At 37.7% G+C, this 23,616-nt stretch overlaps 1 protein-coding gene across 9 annotated transcripts in view; it reads left to right on the top strand.

Moving 5' to 3' along the window:
* Positions 1-23,616, top strand: part of PPM1B (protein phosphatase, Mg2+/Mn2+ dependent 1B) — a 93,129-nt gene that overhangs the window by 55,128 nt on the left and 14,385 nt on the right. For 3 of the 9 annotated variants that reach the window (XM_058684255.1, XM_058684257.1, XM_058684254.1), the window contains exons 2-5: positions 1,456-2,315; positions 10,688-10,805; positions 13,858-13,969; positions 14,358-14,415. In XM_058684255.1, the coding sequence (XP_058540238.1) occupies positions 1,470-2,315; positions 10,688-10,805; positions 13,858-13,969; positions 14,358-14,415 (1,134 nt within the window). In that variant the 5' untranslated portion in view covers positions 1,456-1,469. Of the gene's footprint in view, positions 1-1,455; positions 2,316-10,687; positions 10,806-13,040; positions 13,114-13,857; positions 13,970-14,357; positions 14,416-15,172; positions 15,518-18,680; positions 21,716-23,616 lie in introns of those variants that run through there. The other 6 variants (XR_009248683.1, XM_058684256.1, XM_058684258.1 and 3 more) reach the window with 6 other exon arrangements.

The raw sequence follows: 23,616 nt of genomic DNA, 5'->3' as shown, positions 1-23,616 counted from the left end.
TGTGAGGTCTATCCCTGAATTGGGCGGCTCTGTGCTGACAAGCTCAGAGACTGCTTTGGATTCTCTCTCTCTCTCTCTCTCTCTCTCTCTCTCTCTCTCTCTCTCTCTCTCTCTCCCTGCCTCCCCCCCCCCCCCAATAACTAAATACGTAAATAAACTTAGAAAAAAAAAGACGGTTGATCTGGACTGGTGTCTTTCAAAATGTGATTCTTCAGTTGCTAGCATGCTCTTTTGAATGTCCCTATCTAAGACCTCCTGAAAAAAAATCTTTGGGTGTGTGGATGAGCTATGGAATCTGCATTTTGAGCAAATAACAGCAAACATTTTATGGTTTGACTATTTTTCAAGTACTGTTCTAAGCACACTACATTAACTCATTCTTCACTGCAACCCTGTGAAGTGTAGGTACTCTTGTTATCCCATTTGACAGAGGGGAGGTGGGGGTGCAAGTGACTAATTCAGAGCAGGAATTTGAGGTAGAAGTGACTAAGAAGCTTACGGTCACACAGCTAATGAGTGTTAGGGCCAGGATTGTAGGTAGGAAACTGACAGGGCATCTCCACGCTTACTTGGAGAACCACTACTCTAGTCCAAGTCCTTGGAAATTGGAAAAGCTTTATTCTAAAATAATAGGAAAGTCAGGAGGGAGGGCGATGCACAGTAGTACTTACCTTAGCACTACCTAGTAGTACTGTCTATGAATTTTAAGTCTTTTGTCAGTCAGCACTTAGTAAAAGTTGTCCTAATGCTACTCCATGCTTACAAAACTCGACAACAGTAAGTATGTTCTGTAGCACATCATTAAAGTTGTGTTGTTTTATTGTTTTTGCCAGAATCCCAGGTAAAGGTTTTCATTTGATACACAGTAAAGCTTTGATAAAATCAGATGTTTGTAGAATGGAGATTTTATGTTTCAATTGAGTTTTGAGGTTGTCAGGATCACTGGGGGAAAATATAATACATGCCTTTGGAAGTCTTTCTGAAATACAGTCGCATACTTTAGTACCTTAATCTATTGGAAAAAATGCCACACCAGTCTGAACTTCTATATGAACTCCAGGGTGATCTTAGTTGCATGTTTAAGAAAACTTAGTCAGGTTTTGTTTCTTTGTTTTCCTTTCTCCTGGAACAGTGATTCTCAATGTACTGCACATATAAATCACCGGAGAGGCTTCAAAAAATTACTGATATCTGGGTCCTACCCCTAGAGGTTCTGATTTAATCGGTCTGATGATTCTAATGTGCTACGATTGAGAAACCGCCGTTCTAGAATAAGGATATGTGGGGAAATTTTCTTGGTTTCTTTTTTGTTCCAGTAAATTCAGATGACACTGAAAAATATACGAGATAGGAGTTAGTAGAGAATAGATAGAATAGTGAAGAATAGAATAGAATATAGATCATTGTCTCACAGACTGAAGCATATAACACTTGGCAATTTTTGTTTTCTTTCAGATTCATTATTAAACATGGGTGCATTTTTGGATAAACCCAAAACTGAGAAACATAACGCTCATGGTGCTGGGAATGGTTTACGTTATGGCCTGAGCAGCATGCAAGGATGGAGAGTGGAAATGGAAGATGCACACACAGCTGTTGTAGGTATTCCTCACGGCTTGGACGACTGGTCATTTTTTGCAGTTTATGATGGTCACGCTGGATCTCGAGTAGCAAATTACTGCTCAACACATTTATTAGAACACATCACTAATAATGAAGACTTTAGGGCAGCTGGGAAATCAGGGTCTGCTCTTGAGCCCTCAGTGGAAAATGTCAAGAGTGGCATCAGAACTGGCTTTTTGAAAATTGACGAATACATGCGTAACTTTTCCGACCTCAGAAATGGAATGGACAGAAGTGGTTCAACTGCAGTGGGGGTCCTGATTTCACCCAAGCATATCTACTTTATCAACTGTGGTGATTCACGTGCTGTTCTGTACAGGAATGGACAAGTCTGCTTTTCCACCCAGGATCACAAACCTTGCAATCCAAGGGAGAAGGAGCGAATCCAAAATGCAGGAGGCAGCGTAATGATACAGCGTGTTAATGGTTCATTAGCAGTGTCTCGTGCTTTGGGGGACTATGATTACAAGTGTGTTGATGGCAAGGGCCCAACAGAACAACTTGTTTCTCCAGAGCCCGAGGTTTATGAAATTTTAAGAGCAGAAGAGGATGAATTTATCATCTTGGCTTGTGATGGGATCTGGGATGTTATGAGTAATGAGGAGCTCTGTGAATTTGTTAAATCTAGGCTTGAGGTATCTGATGACCTGGAAAATGTGTGCAATTGGGTAGTGGACACTTGTTTACATAAGGTATGTAAGTCTTTTTGTTATAATTATAAATACCCTATTAATTTTGAAAAGGCACGGTAAGTAAAATTAACCAAACTTAAATTTTGAAAACTTTTCCCTTAGGGAAAACCTGTGTATTTTTAAATTATCTTCTTCATCAGAAATGACTTATTTATTTATTTGTTATTATTAATTAATTTATTTATTTTTGGCCATCCTCGTTTATCTCAGCCTTCTAATTTGAAAATTAGGTTTAATAAGCTTGTGGCATTTGTTCTCATTTAAGTACTTTATGACTTGTTGATGTGGCAAGGGCATCTATACAGAATTGTGCCTTTTGATTTAAATTCTCAGCACTGGCAATAAGCTGTCTTATGCCTGATTTTGAAGCAGTTTGGTGAACCATGTATATAGTATAATTCTGTATTAGATCTACAAAAGATATGCCAGAGACCTAGGCTAAGTCAAGTTTTGTGATTTATATCTGAGCCTCCTGGCAGATGAGATGAAAACCGAAGTAAAAGTACAAATTGTGTATATCTTATTGTCTAATAAAAGCAGCTCTTTCCTAGTGATAAAATCAAAAAGGAATTTTCATGTGGCTCCATGTAAGTGATGTATGACATGGTGGAGAATATCTTAGCTTTTGCAGAAGATACCAGCGTTCTTTTCCTATAGGTGTTTTTGTCAGCAGTGATTCAAAACCAGACACTAACGTAAAACATAATCCTGTGAAGAATTCCTGTGGAACATGAACGTTTAGTTTTATAATGTTCTGTGAATCTTAACTTGATACAGTAATAGGGCAAGAAACTCCAGACTAACTTATTTAGCAATTCCCTTCAATGTTTTTAAAGTATTCAGTAGTTTCCAATGGGTTTTGACAGTGTCTGTATAGCAGTCAGGTAAAATTGGAGTTATCTGGCCAGTGCCTAGGATATGCGTGTATTGTATGACTCTGATTGAAAAGATACTAAGGCAAAACTAATCTTTGATTATATGAAAGAAAGGTTTTGACTTATTTATTCTGTCTAGATTAGAACTGTTCTGTCTCTCCACCATGTAAGTTGCTTTGGAAGGTACAAGCATAGCCAAAAAATTTCCCAGGAGGGATCTCTGAGTCTATGGAAGTACCCAGGTTTTGGTGAAGTGTCTATTTCTTTTCCATAGAACGGGAAAAGGCAACTTCAAATAGACAAAATTTAAGGGCTGCTATTTGTAGTTGGCAGCTTTTTTCTGAAAGGGTTTTTAATGGTGGTTCCTTTAGCTCTTTTGATTTTTTTTTCCCCTTAAGCGCACTGTATTCTTTTCTTTTCTGTTTTTTGTTTTTGTTCTTGTTTTTTTGTTTTTTTGGTTTTTTTACCTGGACAAGTTAAGCACTGAAGGTGTCGATGGTTGTCAGTGATTGAATAGTCAGTGGCTCAAAAAATGCCTTCTCCTTGGACTCTAAATAGAGAGATTCTGACCTGCAGCTTTTTGAGACAAAAGCAAGCAGGTGTTTTTTGGCCTGACCAGCAGATGAAAACAGAATTTTCCCTGATTATCAAACTAGTATTTACTTGGCTATTGAAAAAAATTCCAGATAATCCAGAACATATAAACACTCAACAATTTTGCCTCTCCCCTAACTTGGCTACATTCATTGTTGTGGTATGTATCTTTCTAGTCTTTTTTTGCCTACCTGTGAATGTGTGTATTTTTATTAAAATGAGATCATTATACTTGTTATTCTACAATATGCTTTTTCATTCAACAATATGCTGTAGAGAGATCGCCATGTCTGTAGGTGTCAGTCTAAATCATTTGTCATGGTTGCATAGCATTTTGTTGAAAGAATGGCATGTAGTTTTGAAGGGAATAGCCAAAATCTAGTAGGTCTGTAATTTGGAGTAAAAAAGAAGTTTGTGTTGTGGATAAACTGTACTCTCCCTTCCGTAGAAAGGATGCTAGTTTTCAGGAATTTGACTTGACCCTTCAGAATGGAGTTGAAAGGATTCTGATAGCATATCTTCATATCTTCGCTTGATAGCTTTTATCAGTTTAAAGTGATTAAATATTCCCGTTGACAGCATTAAACATTCTGAATTCCTAGAATCTCAGAAATGATAAATTACTATAGTAATGGGGCAAAATGTTGGAACACATGATTCATTCAGTTGTAGTGGAAGTTGACCATCATAGTTCCTTTGAATGAAGCTGCATTCAAATTGAAATCAGTTTTGAGAAGCTTAATTAACTTTTATGTTGAAAGATTACAGACTTATGAATGTTTTGAACCTTGCATGTTACTTAATGGAATTAAATATTAAACATCTTATCCATTTCTGTTTTTCTAACTCCATAATTTTGTCATTTCACTCATTTGTATTGTAAAACTAAGGGTTAGCAATATTATAAAAACATGGACGCCTGGGTGGCTCAGTCAGTTAAATGTCCAACTTTGGCTCAGGTCATGATCTCATGGTTTGTGAGTTCAAGCCCCACATGGCACTCTTTGCTGTCAATACAGAGCCTGCTTCGGATCCTCTGCTCCTGCCATCCGCACATCAAAAATAAATAAACATTAGGGGCGCCTGGGTGGCTCAGTTGGGTAAGCGTCCGACTTCTGCTCAGGTCATGGTCTCACGGTCTGTGAGTTCGAGCCCTGCATCTGGCTCTGTGCTGACAGCTCAGAGCCTGGAGCCCACTTCAGATTCTGTGTCTCCCTCTCTCTCTGCCCCTCCCCCACTCATACTCTCTGTCTGTCTCTCTCAAAAATAAATACAACATAAAAAAAATAAACATTAAAAAAATTAAAATAATGTGAGTAGGGGCGCCCGGGTGGCTCAGTCGGGTAAGCCTTTGACTTCGGCTCAGGTCATGATCTCGTGGTTCATGGGTTTGAGCTCTGCATCATGCTCTGTGCTGACAGCTCGGAGCCTGGAGCCTGCTTGGGATTCTGTGTCTCCCTTTCTCTCTGCCCCTCCCTTGCTCGTACTCTGTTTCTCAAAAATAAACATTAAAAAATTAAAAAATATATATGATTAAAATAGAATATGATTACTTTGAACTTAGTCTGAAAGATTGAATACAAAATTTTAGATTTCATGGAAAGCACTTTAGCCTTGTGCTTGGCACTTAGTGATTGCTCAGTAAGTGAGAGCTACTTCAAGAGGAGAAAGCGAGAATAGACACAGTTTTTAAGTATTGAAGTTTTCGTGATAATAGATTTAAATGATGTGTTAATATTTTCTAACACTTGTCATGCCCTAATAGTTTACAAGCACTTTTATATGTTAACTCATGAAATCTTGGGAGATTGTGATAATCATCGTAATCACAATAGCATCAGTAAATTACTGCTTTTTATGAGCAAACGCTATTCTAAGCACTTTACAGGTATTTTAACGCATTTAATTTTCACAACCATGAAAGGTAGTTAGCATTATTATTGCTAATGATAATCTTTTTTTCAGGATTGCCACTTAGCAATATGAAGCTGTAAGTGTTGGATGACTCTGGTCAGGCATTACTCTCTTTAAGATATTTAACTGTAGGAGAGAATAGTCCCTAAGAAAGCACCCTTCCCATTTTATTGCCAGTGCTGGCATCCATGGTATTTATGTTAATTTCAGGTTGCATAGAAAACATAGCGGCTGTTTGCATAGCCTTTCATAACTTCTAAGTAACCCTCATTTATCCTCCTAGTAACCTTCTGAGGTGAACAAAATAAAAATCTATTTCCAATTTGCAATTAAGGAAATGGAGGCTTGACATTAAAAGATAGCTGTAAGTCCTGTTTTGGTGAGTGTTGAAGCCAAGAGTAGAATTCACGTTTCCGGACTGAAGTTTGGTGTGTTTATTGCCAATATTTCTCAGAGGGTTTCATGAAAAATTTTTCCTGAAGGATAACACTAAGTACAAGATGAATAACATTTGCAAACAAATACGAAGATGTTTTAAGTAAAGTTACTAATCTTGATGTCCTTTTAAAAAATCTCATCCCTCTTAAGCAACCACATATATTCTTCCAAATAATTCTGTGTTTATTATACAAACATACAGGAGTATAAAAATAGGCGGAGGGGTTGGTTTGTTTTTTACTGTTTACAGAAATGGATCATACTATGCATGTTACTTTGCCACCTGCTTCATTTTTCTTAAATTGTAAAACTCAGTGTTACTTTAAATTGTTCTTTTATTTTTCTTTTAAAATACTATTTGAAAAAAAAATACTATTTGATATTCCTAAATTCAGTTTATATGCTACTTATCAGAAGCTCATTTTATTTTGCTTTTTTTTTTTTTAAGTTTTATTTTTATTTATTTTTGAGAGAGAGAGCATGCACGGGAGGGGCAGAGAGAGAGGAAGAGAGAGAGAGTCCCCAACAGGCTCCACACTGTTTGCGTGGAGCCTGATGTGGGGCTGGAACTCATACACTGTAAGATCATGACCTGAGCAGAAATCAAGAGCTGGATGCTTAACCAACAGAACCACCCAAGCTTATTTATTTTAAAACATGAGATAGTACTTGATAGTTGGATAAAATTGAGGTAAGTTAATGACTTATTTTCCAAAGGCAGCATCATTCCAGATTAGTAGTCCAATACGGAAAATGCACTTGTGTATCCCCCAAAACAACTGTTCAGCTCTAAACTCAGGAGTTTTTCCATTATAGTTTTCAGAAAATATAATTCTGAATAATGCAAAGGTAGACCTGGATCGTGTTAGAATGGAGTGTGGTTGGGTATTTTGGGGCGTGGAAGGGAAGGACTGAATGTAAAAGTATAGTCTGTAGTGTAGTGATTCCCAAACCTTCTTAGTCCCATGTTGCCGGAGTGTCTTAGTAATTTTTTCACAGTGCTACTTAGCCATAGTAATATTTAACAGATACAAGTGTTTATGTAGTGAGATGCAAACTTAATGAGTATATATGTCTTAACAAAATAATACACATACATTGAAAAAATACTTTATTTCATTCTTTAAGAAACTACAGTTACATATTAATGAGATATGTGTACCTGTTGGTCACTGCACGACTTCTCAAACATTATAATTATTGGGCACGGCCATCTTCATTGCCTGTATCACATTGATTTTTTTTTTTTTTTTAATGGGACTTGCTTTTTATCACACCAACTCTTAAAACCCCGGCTTTGAAAAGATAGGATGTCATTGAGAGGAATATCGCATTATCTAATATTAAAACTGTGAATTACTTCACGGTAGATTGTGGGGTGTCCACAGATGTGAAGTATCACTGTATTTCCCCTTATTTTTAATATCTCTGTGAGTACATCACAGCACCCTGGGGCTTTTTGGTGCACCATTTGAGAACCATGGGTTTAGTATTAGAACATAGGCTTTGGAGCCAGACAGCTGGGTTTTAAGTTATACCGCACCACATAGAATGAATTCGGGTGAAGTTGCAGTTTCTACATCTTATAAGATAGCGGTGAATGATAATATCTTTGTGGAGTTGTTGAGGGTAAAGCTCTTGGTAAGTGCCTGAATAGTTCTCTGGTTTATAGACCTCGATAAATTTAATTCTGTAGATGATGGTTGTGAAACAGGGAGGTGAAGGAAATACAGGTTCAGGGAATAAGGTAATGGTGGAAGGGAGTGTTCTTGAAGTAATCATAGACTCCATCTCTCATGGATAGGTGAACATTTGGTCTATTTTTGAAGTTTGGCTGGTGTTTGAACATGTAAGTAAGATGAGCACAGTACCAGGCTGAAAAAAATGATTAAAAAAATGAGGAATATTGATGGTTTACTTATCAGATACTCAGATACTCATTTACTAACCTTGGCAATGGTATTCTGTTCACAACTTACTTTCATATGCCATGTTAACACTTGATCCAGGACACTTCTTTATAACCGGGCAGCATTCAGCTTTAAAATTAACCACATCAGATTATTTTCTGTTTCCATTTAAATGCCCTTACATATGGCAGGGACGCTGGCTGCTTTGACCTAGAACTATCCGTTAGTGGTCTAATTCCTTAGAGTGGTACTGCTGTGCTGTTGTCAAAAAATAAAAAGAAGAGGCACTGAAATAATCAGTTTTAAATATCTGGCTAATTGCTTCAGTTCACCAAGCTGGATTTGTTTTGTTTTTATCATGTTTCATTTCTGAACTTAATGAAAAATTTATACTGATTATGTAAGGATAGTTTATCTCTAGAAAACTGAGGAGGCATAAAGGGAAAAACATCTTTTTAAGTTGCTGTATAAAAATTACTGAAACGCACTCATACGTTGTACTTAGGGGAAAGTCATCTTTATGTAGAAATAGAAGCATCCTTGAAATCACACATGCTTAGGTGTAAATGTAAATTATTTCCTTTATTTTTTGATATTTAAACTTCCTTAAACTATCTTTCAGTTAATTTTCCAATTGGTAGGATTTAATTTTTATAACATAAAAACCTAATGGAAATTGTGTGTGTGTGTGTGTGTGTGTGTGTGTGTGTGTGTGTGTGTCTTGAATGTCTATGGTATAAAGCTTTTCCTGACCTGAACTTACATGGTAAATCCTGTAGAATGTGTTGACTCTTTTTTTGGGTGGGAGGGGGAAGCTATTTGGAACCATGGTGTGTTTATGTGTGGATATGTATATATATTCATACAGCCATTGTAGTATTTCTAATATTAAGTCATTGTGAAAGTCTTGGTGGGTTTCATTAAAGAACGAAATTAGTTTGGACCAATCCTGATTTTTTGGAAATCTTGATTTTTTTTTTTTTTCCCCTCCCAAATACAGAGAATCTGGTTATATACTCATGATGTTTCTTCCTACTAAAGCATGCAAGTCTGTGAAAAGTTTTTTTTTTTTTGAAGCCTTCTTAAGGCCTGGCCTCCATTGCCTTCACATTTTGCAAGATCTTTCTGTCTTTTTGGCTGTGTCATGTGGGTTCCAAAAAAGTGACAAGTCTGAACAAACAGTGCCTGCCTAGATTCTGGCCATACTGAATGAAAAGACTAGAATGGATGTGGCCTAGGCTTTTTTCACTTGAGTTGGCAAAGGGCACCATCAGACAAAATAGCCTACCACCTACATTGATTTAGTTTGTTTAGAATCATAAATAGAAACCATGGGGGGAAGGGAGGGGGTTGAAAAGTCACTATTTCAAGAAGTTTTATTCTTTTTTTTTATTTTTTAAAAATGTTTATTTTTGGTAGAGGAAGGGAGAGAGCATGAGCAGGGTAGGGGCAGAGAGAGAGAGAGAGAGGGAGACACAGAATCCAAAACAGGCTCTAGGCTCTGAACTGTCAGCACCGAGTCTGACGCAGGGCTGGAACTCGTGAACCGCAAGATTATGACCTGAGCTGAAGTCGAACGCTTAACCTACTGAGCCACCCAGGTACCGCCCCGCCCCCCTTTTTTTAAGAGAGGAAGAGAGAGCACGTGAGCTGGGGAGAGAGAGAGAAGCTTAAGCAGACTCCACACTCAGCGTGGAGCCACATATGGGGCTCGATCCCACGACGCTGGGATCGTGACCTGAGCCAAAATCAAGAGTTACATGCTTAACCGAGTGAGCCATCCAGGTGACCCAAGCACTGTTTTATCCTGTTCTAAGAAACTCAGTTAAAGTAATATATCTATAGGAAAAGTAATGAGAAAGTTTTAAATTCATTTTTCATAATCTTACGGTAGTAGTCTACTTTTTAAATATAGATCATTTGTACGTGATAGTGTGATTAACAAGGCAGCAGTAAAATTTGTCCTTAAGTTAGCAGTTTTAGCTCCCCTCTGCAGACTCTGACCCTGTTTGTGATTCTGTTTAACAATATGATGGCTTTTCTTCAAAAGTTCTTCTATCTGACTGTATAGTATCTCAGCCATCCAGTTACATTCCATTGTTTGCTATCCTCGGAATGGTTTATAATCTGTTTTCTTCTCTGCTTAATTGTTCAGTATAGTCTCTTGAGTATATGATCAGTAATTTTCAGCTGTGTCAAATTCAGTGGCGTTTTGCTAGCATTGCTCTAATGCAGGTTAATTAGGTGAAAATTACACACTTGTTTGGGAAGATGTGTTTTGGGCTTGAGCCACTTTGGGAATATGTAGTCTTGAGTGGGAAACAGAGTTTAGAAGATGTAATGCATATAAAGATGCATCTCCTCATTTCCTCATTTGTGGAGTGTTGGTGGGTAAGAATAGGTACACAGAATTAAAAGTCATAAAATAATTCCAGATCTACCCCTATCTAGAGATCTTATTTCTTCAGGGAATGCTTCAGATAGTTCTTTGGAATGGAAATGAATGTGTTGGATGTGTGCATTCTGGTGATTTAAATAAACTATAATTGCTTAATGTAATTAACTCTGTTTTGAATTAAATAATAGGAAGTTGCTGGACTGTAGAAATATAATTCTTTCTTTTTCTTTCTTGAATATACAGGGAAGTCGAGATAACATGAGTATTGTACTAGTTTGCTTTTCAAATGCTCCCAAGGTCTCAGATGAAGCAGTGAGAAAAGATTCAGAGCTGGATAAGCACTTGGAATCACGGGTTGAAGGTAAGTAAGAAAGGTGCTTTTTTTTTTTTTTTTTTTTTTTTAAGAAGGAAAGGAAAAGTATTCTTCCTTGTTTATCAAGTAGTTTTTTTTTTTTAATTGGGAAAAAATGACTAAGTATTTCTAAACAAGGCCTTAAAAAACAGGCATCTGTCTGCCTGAGATTTACTGTCACATCTTGGACCAGTGAGTGGGAATTGATTGGCAGGAAGAAGAGATAGGCCTATGATACCCCCAAGGAGAAAGATTCGAAAATACTGTTAAACCTTGCTATTTTATTGTCCCTTTCCTTTGTTATACTTTCATGGAGGAGTCCAGTGAAATTTGCCTCCAGGGTTATCATGAGCATCAAGTGCTATAATTCCACTCATACTAATTCCCTCCTACCAAGTTAATCATAGGAATTCATTACTGTCTGTTTTTATCTTCCCGATTAGAGTTAGCATTGGTGTTGTGAGAGATCATTGATTTTACAGTTGACCCTTGATCAGCGTGGGGGTTGGGGGTACAAACACACCACCATCCCCACCTCTTCCCCCAGCACTCCCCATAAGTTAAAAATGCACACGTAAGTTTTTACTCCCCTGAAACTTGACTGGAAATCTCACTGATGACATAGACAGTCTATTAACACGTATTCAAAGTAAGCTAGAGGAAAGAAAGTGTTGTTAAGAAAATCGTAAGGAGAAAGTACACTTACAGTAGTGTACTGTATTGGAAAACAGTCTATACATGAATGGCCCCATGCAGTTCAAACCTGAGTCATTCAAGGGTCAACTGTACTTATTTTTTTAATCTTTTATTTTGCAGTAATTTTAAATTTATAGAAGAGTTGAAAAAAAAATCAGGAGAGCTCCCATGTACATGTAGTACCTTTTACTTAGATTCCCCATCTTGTTTACATTATAATTCATTTGACTTCTCTCTATATATACTTTCTGTAACATACCCAGTCTTCTCTCTCTGTCTCTCTCTGTCTCTCTCTCTCTCTCTCTCTCGGCAATGTCTGGAGACCTTTTTGATGTCATAACTGAGAGGGTGTCGCCAACCTCTAGTATGGAATAGAGGCCGGGGATGTTGCTTAACATTTTGCAGTACACAGACGGCCTCTTCAACAAAAATTTGTCTGGTCCAGGGTTCCTGGATGGCTGAGTTGCTTAAGCATCCAACTTTGTCTCGGGTCATGATCTCACAGTTTGTGAGTTCGAGCCCCTTGTGGGGCATGGTGCCGACAGCTTGGAGCCTACAGCCTGCTTCGGATTCTGTGTGTGTGTCTCTCTCTGCCCCTCCTCCACTTGTGCTTCTCTCTCTCTCTCTCTCTCTCTCTCTCTCTCTCTCTTTCTCAGAAATAAACATTAAAAAATTTTTTTGTCTGGTCCAGTATGTCAGTAGTGCTAAGGCTGAGAAATCCTGTGCTATAGAGATGCAAGTATAAGGCAGGAGAATTACAGTCCTGCCTCCAAGAAGCTTGCAGTCTTATGACACATTAACTATCATATGCAGTGGAAGTGTGCAGCGGTGCACCTGCTCCAGGCTTGGGTCAGAGACGCATTTGAGAAAGTGACATAAGAAGTTGAAACCTGAAGAATGAGTGTGAGTGAACTATGCAAAATAGGTTGGTCGGACTGGCAGAAAGAGCATAGAAGTACATGTGAAGATCTAGAAGCAGGAGAGGGCTGCTCTGAACGGAGCCTGTGGGAATAAAAGGGTCAGGGGCAGAGTCGAATGGGAGTGGTGAAAGTTAAGGTTATGGTGAGGGCCTGGTGAGGCGTGGTGACCGCCGAGGATACTGCTTTTTTGTTAACTTCAAGTCAGTGGGCACTGTCTGATTTTTGAGGAGTTCATATCATTCTTTTTAAATTTTTTTAATGTTTATTTATTTTTGAGAGAGAAAGAGACAGGGTGTGAGTGGGGGAGGGGTGGAGAGAGAGGGAGACACAGAAACTGAAGCAGGCTCCAGGCTCTGAGCTGTCAGCACAGAGCCCAGTGCGGGGCTCGAACCCATGAACCGTGAGATCATGACCCGAGCCCAAGTTGGACACCCAACTGACCGAGCCACCCAGGAGCCCCAAGGAGTTTATATCTTAATACTGGCCAAATAATCATGTACTAAATACCTGTTTTCCGTAAATTGTAAATGTAAACGGAACATGTAAATGTTTTACTTTGTTCTAAGCTTCAGCAAGTTCTGTGACTCATTTTCCTTTTTTTAAATTGTTGTGGAACATTACTACTTAGGTATCAAAAACCTTATAAAACGACATGGATGGACCTAGAAAGTATTATGCTAAATGAAATAAGACCGAGAAAGGTAAATACCTTATGATTTCATTTCTATGTGGAATCTAGAAAACAAAACAGAAAGACTCCTGGGTATGAGGAGCACGCTGGTGGTTGCCAGAGGAAGGATAGGCGAACTAGGTGAAGGGGATTAAGAACTACAGACTTCCAGTTATCAAGTCACAGGGCTGAAAAGTACAGCATAGGGAATACAGTCAGTAATATTGCACTGACGTCGTATGGAGACTACGCTTACCGTGGCGAGCATTTAGTAATGTATATAATTGTCGGATCACTATGTACACCTGAAACGAATATAATACGTCAGCTATTCTTTGATTAAAAATGAACAATCTTATAAAGTGATTTCTATTTTTTCTCCTTTTCCTTACAATCCTTATCCATCGCTTTTTTTTTTTTATAATTATAGTCTTAATAACTTGTATTTTTATATAAAATCAGATCAGATGTATATGCTTTTCCACATAACTGTGCTAACAGGGATCATTTTTAGTGATTATAAACCATTTCACTCGGCTTATACCAAAAATTTCTCCACTATTGCTGTATCATAGAACGTTTCCTTTGTTTCAGTTTTTGCTTTTATGTATGCACCTAACTTTTTATATTACTTTTTTTGTTCCTCGTGTGATAGTAAGATAATGTTTGCTTTTTTTACATTTGAAAATTGATACTACCAAATAGTACCCCTCGTTTCACTCTGTGAATCCGGACTTACCACATTAATTTAGGAACTCTTTTTAAAAACTTGCAGAAATTATGGAGAAGTCTGGTGAGGAAGGAATGCCTGATCTTGCCCATGTCATGCGCATCTTGTCTGCAGAAAATATCCCAAATTTGCCTCCTGGGGGAGGTCTTGCTGGCAAGTAAGTAGAACAAAAAGAACTAATTTTGAGTTCATTTATAATTAGTAATTAATTTTGGGCAAGAAGTATATCAGTTATCTAAAAATGAAATGAGTTGACGGTTCTTTTACTAGAGAAGAACTTTAAAATTTCATCCAAAAGGGATTTTTTTTAAGGGAATTATTTATCATGTGCTTTGAAGGTGAAGGTCCTATTTCCTTGATAAATGAGAACAAATTTGGGGTTGTGCTGGATCAGATTATGAGTGAGATATAGAAACTATGTTCTTGGCAAGTGTTTAAGTGTGGCAATTAATTTTTGAGAACGGTCCAGATGAAGCCTTATTTTAAATACTCAAGCTTAGTAATTGTATGCAATTTTAATAAACCTGAAGCGTAATTTTTTTTAGGCGCAATGTTATTGAAGCTGTTTATAGTAGGCTGAATCCACATAGAGAAAGTGATGGGGTAAGTTTTATTTCGTTTCTTAAGCATTTTAAATAATTTTATAATGTAAATACTAGATATAATACTTCCACATAATGAAATCTGTAATAAAGTATTAGTACTTTTCATGTTAAGGAGTCAGTTAAAGTTTAAGGGAATGTATAGAAATGGAGGTAGAGATACAGTTCTGTTCTGTAGATAGACTTGCCACTTAACGGGCACCGAGTACCTTTTTGTTGGGCTGTACTTACTTCCTCCCTGTGTGTCTGCCTTTCCTTCTCCCTCTCCCTTAAATCTTAATTTTGAGGCGAAGAATGTGCTTTGAAGTATCTCAGTTTCTCCTTCAGCAGGCTGCTACCATCACTAGAATGTAGTGATAGAGAAAATGAGCTATTCTTTTAAAGACCTGACTCTCAGTGCCCCTGTGTGCCCAGTTGAACACCTAAGGATAATTTCTTTCTAACCTTAGCATTGCCACTGTAGGCATGTGTGTTGAGCTGAAATAACCATTTTTGCTGTTCTCTGCTGTGCTTCCTCAGAGCAGAACTCTGTCACTTTACCTTCCTTACTGCTGTTGATGTGCTGTCAGCCGCATCTCTGTACTGTTTTTATCTTGGTACTAGTGCCAGAAGACAAAACAGTGCCTCCTTCTCCTCCTCCTTGTCCCCCTCCTCCCTCCTCCTCCTCCTCCTCCTCCTTCTTCTTGTTCTTCTTTTTTTTTTTTTTTTAATTGTCCTGTATTTCAAAGTCAGTAATTCAAATAAGTATTTTCTCGTAGGGTTTTGAAGTTTTCGGATGTCTGTAAATGAATAACTTAATTTTTAACACTTATGCTTGAAAGATTTAAGGGAGCCCAAGTTAGTAATGAAACTCATTGAGAAGAAATAGACTAACCCTCCAAGTCTCCAGCTCCTGGTGACAGGTCTTGAGAGAGATGTCAGCCACTGGTATCCTCTCAATTGCACTGTATTCCTTTTTGTGCAGCAAAATCCTCTTGTTTTTTTTTTTTCTAAACAATAAAAGTGTCCTTGCAAAAAGGAACATTTTACAATTAATACATTGTAGTGAGTTGAATAAAAGTGACACTGTATACTGCTAATAACAGGATTTATATCTTGGTCTAGAGCAGTGGTCCTGAGTCTTTCTTTGGTATTCGGTACCTCAGAGTGTTAAGAATTGTATCCAAAGCTATGAAATTAATTTAAAAACGTCATGTGATACCTTTGAGAACTCTAAATCAAACAAATGAGGACAGAAGTTGGGGTGGCCATGACTGAAAAGTTCGTCGTAAGTGGGTGGTGGAGTGAAGACAGGCTGGTCTCTTCAGCTAGATTATAGGTTCCACACAGCATCCAGTACTATGGTTAGGGGAAATAAACCCTCAAAAGGTAGTTACTGATTCATTACTAGCTGTCTAAGTGCTCCTGTTTCTTCATGTGTGTGAAAATGTAACCCTGGTGTGTAATCTTAGAAAATAATTTTGGGGTACCTGGCTGGCTCAGTCTAGAGCACGCGACTCTTGATCTCAGGGTCATGAGTTCAAGCTCCATGTTGGGGGTGGAGCCTACTTAAAAAAAATTATTTCATTATGCCTTGCCAAATTTCTTTGTCCCTCAAAAAAGTTGGCTACTTTTACTCCAGATACGATTTTTAAAATGCCTCAGAACCCTAAATTAACATTGGGGTTAATGTTTTAAACTTTTTTAAAAAATAGAAAATACTTATACACAGGTCAATAAACAGTGAATGAATAAAAAACAGAGCCATGAAACTGAAGAGGAATTCTCAGGATAAAAAAACTGGCCTTGCATATGAGTATTCTATGACTGTGTATAAGTTAGGAGATGCATAAGCTTTCTAGTAACATCAGCAGATGACACACGGACAGTCTACCCTGAGGTGAAGTGATACAGCGGGGAGACTACAGAACATGAGTCATGGTTCCATCTCTCCTGTCATCGCAGCTTGCCGTGCCCACATAAACACACAAGTTAAAGAATACAGTGTTTCACATCATTTGGTAAAGAACAGAAAGAAGTGACAGAATAGGGAATGTGATTCATTTCCATGTGACCTGTACGCTGATTGCCTGGCAAGTCCGAATTACAGATACGAGGGGATTTGAAGAATGATGAGAATGACAAATGAAACGAGGAGGATGGTAGTTCAAGTGGACGGGAGAGGCGAGAACAAAGTATAAGCCAGTCTTTAAAGAAAGGACCTCATTTTGTCCAGAGCATAGAGCTGCTGTGGTTTAAAAAAAAAAAAAAAAAAAAAAAAAAAAAAAAAAAAAATTAGGATGTGGGGCGCCTGGCTGGCTCGGTTGGTTGAGTGTTTGACTTCGGCTCAGGTCACAATCTCATGGTTCATGAGTTGGAGCCCCACATCGGGCTCTTTGCTGTCAGCACAGAGCCGACTTCAGATCCTCTGTCCCTCCTGCCCCTCCCGCCCCTCCCCAGTCCCTCTCCTGCTTGTTCTCTCTCTCTCTCTCTCTCAAAAACCAATGACCATTTGGAAAAAAAAAAAGAACTTAGGATGCCAGAAGTACTTTTGGAGAGACTGGAGTGCCCCCCCCCCTTTTTTTTCCCTAAGTTTATTTATTTGTTTTGAGAGAGGGGCGGGAGGAAGGGGTGAGAAAGAATCCCAAGCAGGCTCTGTGCTGTCAGTGCAGAGCCCAGTGCAGGCTTGATCTCAACAACCGTGAGATCACGATCTGGGCTGAAATCAAGAGTCAGACGCTTATCTGACTGAGCCACCCAGGCGCTCCTGGAGAGGCCTTTGGAACTTTATATTTTACAGAGAGGAGCCACCATCTGTTTGGAGCATAAGAATGATAGACCCAAAGGAATATCTCTGGTATTTTAATCTGTTAGAAACATGTGCAACATTAGATTAAAGAGATGCTGGCAGTCAAGTAGCGAAATAATTGCAGAGATCAGATGATAAGCGTAAACTCATTATCAGACAGATATGCGGATTAGAGAAACTTCCCTGTTTACTATAAAAAGTAACTTTTGCAGTCCAGAGCCCTCTTTTGGGAAATACCACTTTGCCCTTTCAGAATAATCATGACCTTAGAAAAATGTTGACCCATCATCACTAGTAGCAGTAATGTAATAAAAGAACACAAAGAAGCAGAAAAAAAATGAAGTCATTATAGGTGTTTAAGTTTTTACTTTTTAAGCTACTGTAGCAGTGAGTGAGGCACGGACGTGCTCCATAAGTGCTTCTTAACTTAGTTAGATGTGTGCCATGTGGAAGATGTTGCCGAAGTACAGTGGCAGGAGCCCAGGGTTAGTTTACAGAATGGGAAAGACAGCAGAGCGGTGGAAATACAGAAGAGGAGCCAGTTGGGACATTTTATAAAAATTGGGGGTTTTTTAAGTAACAAAAATAAAAATTTTGTTCAGACATTTTAAAAAATGAGGGGGACACCTGGGTGGCTCAGTTGGTTAAATGTCCGACTTCGGCTCAGGTCATGATCTCACAGCTCGTGGGTTCGAGCCCCGTGTTGGGCTCTGTGCTGACAGCTCAGAGCCTGGACCCTGCTTCGGATTCTGTGTCTCCCTCTCTCTCTGCCCCTCTCCTGCTCATGTTCTGTCTGTCTGTCTGTCTCTCTCTCTCTGTCTCTCTCTCTCAAAAATAAATAAACATTTAAAAAATTAAAAAATAAAAAAGAATGCTAGTCAGAGTTAATTCGAGTTAATCCTAAAATGTCTGCTTCATATCAGAGATAGAATTATCTGGCTGTAAATGCCTATAAGTAATTTGGAGATTACTTATGGAAATAAGGATTCATTTATTTTTCTTATATGAAAAGAAAATCTTGTGGATAATGTATTTCAGAAGGCCCAGTGGAATGTAAGTCAGAAATTAAAACATTTAAAACATATTCAGAAAGTTCATTATTGAGAGGAGTCTTCTGAAGTTGTCTACTAAATTTGTTTCTTAGTTCAACCTGTTGGAGTATGTTAAGACTTCTTAATGCAAGCAGTATTGACATTTTCCCACCTAGTAAAATCTTTGGAAGAGTCCAGCAGGAATTCTTAGGTGGTCTGTGAATCCCCAGAAAGTTTTTGAAAATGTGTTTATGTGTGTACCTACGCAGTTTTTAACGAGAAGTATAGTATGTCTGCAGTTTTCATCAGTTCCTCAAAGGCGTCTGTGACCCCAAAAGAACAATCACCTAGAGGACCAGAAAAAGTAAAACTGCATTTTGCTCTAAACTGTTCTTACCTTAGGCAGGGCTCTGAGATCATGGCTTTTTTCTTCTTCCAAAATGATAGGTTGGGGTGCCTGGCTGGCTCACTAGATGGAGCATGTGACTCCTGATCTTGGGGTCATGAGTTCAAGGCCCACACTGGGTATGTAGATTAGTAAAAAATAAGCTATTTCATTGGTTTAGGTTCTAATCTTAAAAAAAAAAAAAAAAAAAAAAGCTAGGTTGCGTCTTATAACTAGAGGTAGAAATTCTGCGAGATCTGTGACTTCATCTGATTTCTTTATGGCTATAGTCCCGGCACCTACAACAGTGCCTGGCATGTGGTGAGAACTCAGTAAATACTTGCTAAATAAGAGCCATTTCTATTTATTAATTTCTAGGTGTTTGCTTCAGACTATCCTTAAGTCATATATTTAAAAAAAATAATCTGAGGTTGCTAATTTGTATGAAAGTACATGTATAGAGTTTTATATTTTCCATGGAAAAATGTTAAGTTCTTCCCTCAAAGAATACTTAAAATGCTTTTTAATTAGTATATTACTGATCAAGTAGCCATATAGGTTGATGATTTTCCAAGGGCAAAGGGGGGACTTGTAGCTGTCCAGTTGTTGGATATGTATAAAGTCATAGGTGATATCCTCAACACCCTTCTTTTACAGGTAAGCCTGAGAGTCAGGGAGAGGAAGTAGTTAGCCTAGGTTGCAAAGCTAAATAAATGATACAGCCAGAATTTCAGTCTAAGGCATGGGGATTCCCAGAACCATTGTCTTTACACCTTTCTGTGTTACCTAAGATATTTAGAGATTACATATATGTCTGTACCCCATCTCTTTACTAGCCATGAAAAATCATTCCTCATTCTTTTGTGAATCTCCTGTTTAATAGTCTTAAGATACTCTGGTTTTGAAGAGGAATATTTCATGAAGTTTTTGAAACTAAGCAGCCAAGTCCGATAGCTTACCAGTTATTTTTCTTTTAAATAGTACACATTTTTGTTTGTCCTAATCCAAAATCTTTTTTAAGGCATTTGATTTTTGAGAAGGGAGGAGAGACCGGACAAAAGCCCAAAAGAATCTTCGTATTCTGTTTTCACATTAAGTTTTATATATAGCCTTTCTGTTGATAATTTCAAACTGATCAGTTACAGTAAACATAGCTGCTTTTACATTTTTATATCACAGTTTCAGGACTGTGTGCGTACTAGTCTTTTGGTAAATTGTTTTCTTTTTTACTTCTCAGAACATATTTATGGAGAAGATCTATACTGTTTGAAAATATGCCAAACTTTAGTCTATTTTTGAAGATGGGACAACATACTGCTTCTCTAAGCTGTGTGGTCTTGATCATTTAAATGACTCTTTAAAATAATTTCAGATTCATTAAATTTTACATAATCCTTGCAGATAACAGCTAATTAGATTCTTCCTTAGTCGTTGTTAATTTTATCTCACGAACTCATAATTGAGAATTTTTAGCTCTAAAAGTTATTTTTAGCTGAGAAGCAGAGGATAGGACTGTACCAAAAACACAGTAAATATTTATTCTTTGCTTTTTTCTCCATTGTTTTAGCTAGTCGTTTGAAGAATTTTGCTTATGGCAACTGCATTAACAAATGCTGCAAATAAATACTAGCTAAAGTTTATCTTCTAAATGTGCTTAAAAATTTCCCCCTTCTGTTCACTGTCTATATTCCAGTGTCTTATTTGGGAGAAAGCAGTATTTTCGTGAGAGATTTGATTCTTTTAAACTGTGTTTGTCTAGATGACAGTGAAACCTTGAAAATAAAAACAGAGGGTAAAGTTCTATATTCTCATCTCCATAATTGCCTTTAATTTAGTTTGCAGAGTACTTTTAAACCATCCCATCTAATAGAATTTTTTCGTCCTATAATTTCATTAGTCTCTCTGTATCAAGGAAATACATTGTAGACTTGACTATGAAATACTTTGTGGCCCACTTCTACAATAATTTTAAGCAATATTTCTTTAGTGAGTGTCTGTTTATATGGGGCATTTGCTACGCAAAAATGGTTACCATCATGTATTCAAAAGAACATGCAGGAGGACATTGGTGCTAATTATACCTGTATACAATCTGAACTGTGTCACTTAACTAGCATTCTCACTCTGATAAATAACTTCGGTCTCTCTGAGCTTATAAATTTCCTCACTTATAAAAATAAGGGCTGCAGTACCTATATTAGGTAGGGTACCTATGAGGATTAAATGAGATGATATGCATAAAGTTCCAAGTACAGACTTTAATTACAGAAAGGAATATGAAATTCTCTTTACCTCAGAGAGCTTACAATCTAATTGGAAAGACTTATTAACAGTTGCAAGGTGGAACTGATGGCTGTAATAGATGTGTAATCGTGTTGTAATGTATATATGAGTTCAGGTAAAAAAAAAAAAAAAAAAAAAAAAAGTACAGCCAAACAGTAGGTTCCTTTTCTAATATTAATGAAAATCCATAAGAGAGTTGCGAAACAGTATTGTGAACAGTCCAATGAAATGGCTGGGTAAGAGGTCTCATCCATCTATCTTTATCGAGCACAGTAGGGAAATGTAATTTGTCTTGAGATAAAATGACTTTTAAATGTGGTCATTAGCTCAAGTTCTTTTCAGTTCAGTGGCTCTGTGATGGCAGCCATTGTAAATCCATCCCAATTTAACTTACAAGTTTGGTTTTAATGTTTTTTGGTTTTTTTTTTTGAAAGCAGCTACTCCTCCCCAGCTAGCACTCCTACAGAATCCACAGAGACATAGTAGATGCTTGCTGTAGTAACAGGTGTCAGTTGGAGAGTAAGAGGTGCTGTATCTTTTGAACCCACCAAAATTGAAATGCAACTAACATAACATTTTCATCAATAAGTTCCAGTAAGAAGAGTCTATATCACAGGTTCTGTGTATCAGAATCGCCTGGCAGGCTTTAAAAAACTCACCCCCCCCAGTGAATCTAAATATGTGATTGAACTTTAGGAGGGGGCGCCTGGCGGGCTAGAAGCGTGAAGCTCTTGGTCTTGGGCCGTGAGTTTGAGCCCCACATTGGGTGTAGAGAGTACTTAAATAAATAAAGCTTTAAAAAAAAAAAAAGTTAGGGGCGCCTGGGTGGCGCAGTCGGTTAAGCGTCCGACTTCAGCCAGGTCACGATCTCGCGGTCCGTGAGTTCGAGCCCCGCGTCAGGCTCTGGCCTGATGGCCCGGAGCCTGGAGCCTGTTTCCGATTCTGTGTCTCCCTCTCTCTCTGCCCCTCCCCCGTTCATGCTCTGTCTCTCTCTGTCCCAAAAATAAAAAAAAAAAAAAAAAAAAACGTTGAAAAAAAAAAAAAAAAAGTTAAAAAAACTCACCCCAACCCAATGAGTGTGAATATCATTTGCTTAAAACTTCAGTATGTATATAATTTGAAAAGCTCCACAGGCAGTCCTGGTACGAAATTAGGGTTGATCATCACTTCAGAATTTGTTTCAATGCTCTAGAAGGTTTTTTTTTTTAATTTAATTTAATTTAATTTAATTTAATTTAATTTAATTTATTTATAAAAAGGGAGTTCAGTTTTTTTGGATCAGGGGGGTGAGGTGGGGAGATTCTTATGCCCTCTATTGAAAGTTCTTTGTGATATACTATCAAGGAGAAAATTGCCTTTTGGAAAACTTGATTAAAGACCAATAAGGTTTATGATTAGCAAGCATTCACCCAGTTGTTCCTTCTTAACCTTCCCTGAATAGGTTCAAATGAGAAACTTTATATAGGGAAACATGTTTATTTAGCACATAAGGAAAGGTAAGGGAGAAAAAATAAGAAAAATCTTAACAGAGCACATTTTATTATGTTTTCTCCACCCGGTAAATTTTGCAAATTAAGAAAAACAAAAGTTATTTGGGGACCTGGCTGGCTCAGTTGGAAGAGTACGCGACTCTTGATCCTTGGGTCGTGACTTCAAGCCCCCATGTTGTGTGTAGAGATCACTTAAATAAATAAAAACATTTTAAAAAGGAAAAAAAATTAAAAGTTATTTGACAGTTAACCTACCTGAGGTAGAAAATTGGAGAATTCAAAGAAAATAAAGCATCTATAACTTCACTATCCAATACCATCACTTGTATATTGCTGTATTTCCTGTCTTCCCAGGCACTTTACATATAACATCCTAAAATGAACAGATAATAGACATATACATACACATAAAACATACACAATGCACAGTATCATCTCTTGCTTTTTGCCACAAGGGCACTTTTTTTTCCCCCCCAAAGCATTCAGGTGCTCTTCATTTTTCTAATAAGCGCTGCTATTTATTATGTGGTTATATCAGCATATCTTTGTTTCTTTGTTGCAGAATTGTACAGTATCAGTTTCCAGAGATGGTTAAAAGTTTATGTCAGATCATCTAGATCAGTAACCATTTTTTTAGAGTTTTTTTTCCCAACTTTTTTTTAAAGGTTTATTTATTTTTGAGAGAGAGAGAGAGAGAATCCAAAACAAGCTCCAAGCTCTGAGCTGTCAGCACAGAGCCCAATGTGGGGCTCGAACTCATGAACTGTTGAGATCATGACCTGAGCCGAAGTCGGACGCTTAACCAACTGAGCCAGCCAGGCGCCCTGATTTTCCCAACAGTTTATGATAAAAACTCCCAAATATGGAGAATTGAAATGATCACAATGGACACCTACACACCTTCTACCTTGATTCAACAACTGTAAACATTTTACCATATTGGCTTTATCTCTGTGTGTGTGTGTGTGTGTGTGTGTGTGTGTATTTTTTTCCCCCTTTCTTTCACGAACCTTTTAACAGTACATTGCAGACATCATCTTGGCATATTTTGGCATGAAGCTCTTAAAAATGAGGACATTTTGGGTGCCCGGCTGGCTCAGTTGATAGAGAATTCAACTCCTGATCTTGGGGTCGTGACTTAAAGCCCTACATTGGGCATAGAGCTTAGTTTTAAAAAAAGAAAAAAATGAGGACATCTTTCCAACCATAAATCTAGTATTGTAAC

This window comes from Neofelis nebulosa, chromosome 9, assembly GCF_028018385.1.
Source record: "Neofelis nebulosa isolate mNeoNeb1 chromosome 9, mNeoNeb1.pri, whole genome shotgun sequence".
In the NCBI taxonomy this organism is placed as follows: domain Eukaryota; kingdom Metazoa; phylum Chordata; class Mammalia; order Carnivora; family Felidae; genus Neofelis; species Neofelis nebulosa.
Note: the sequence above shows the minus strand (reverse complement) of the source record. Positions and strands in the feature narration are given on the sequence as shown.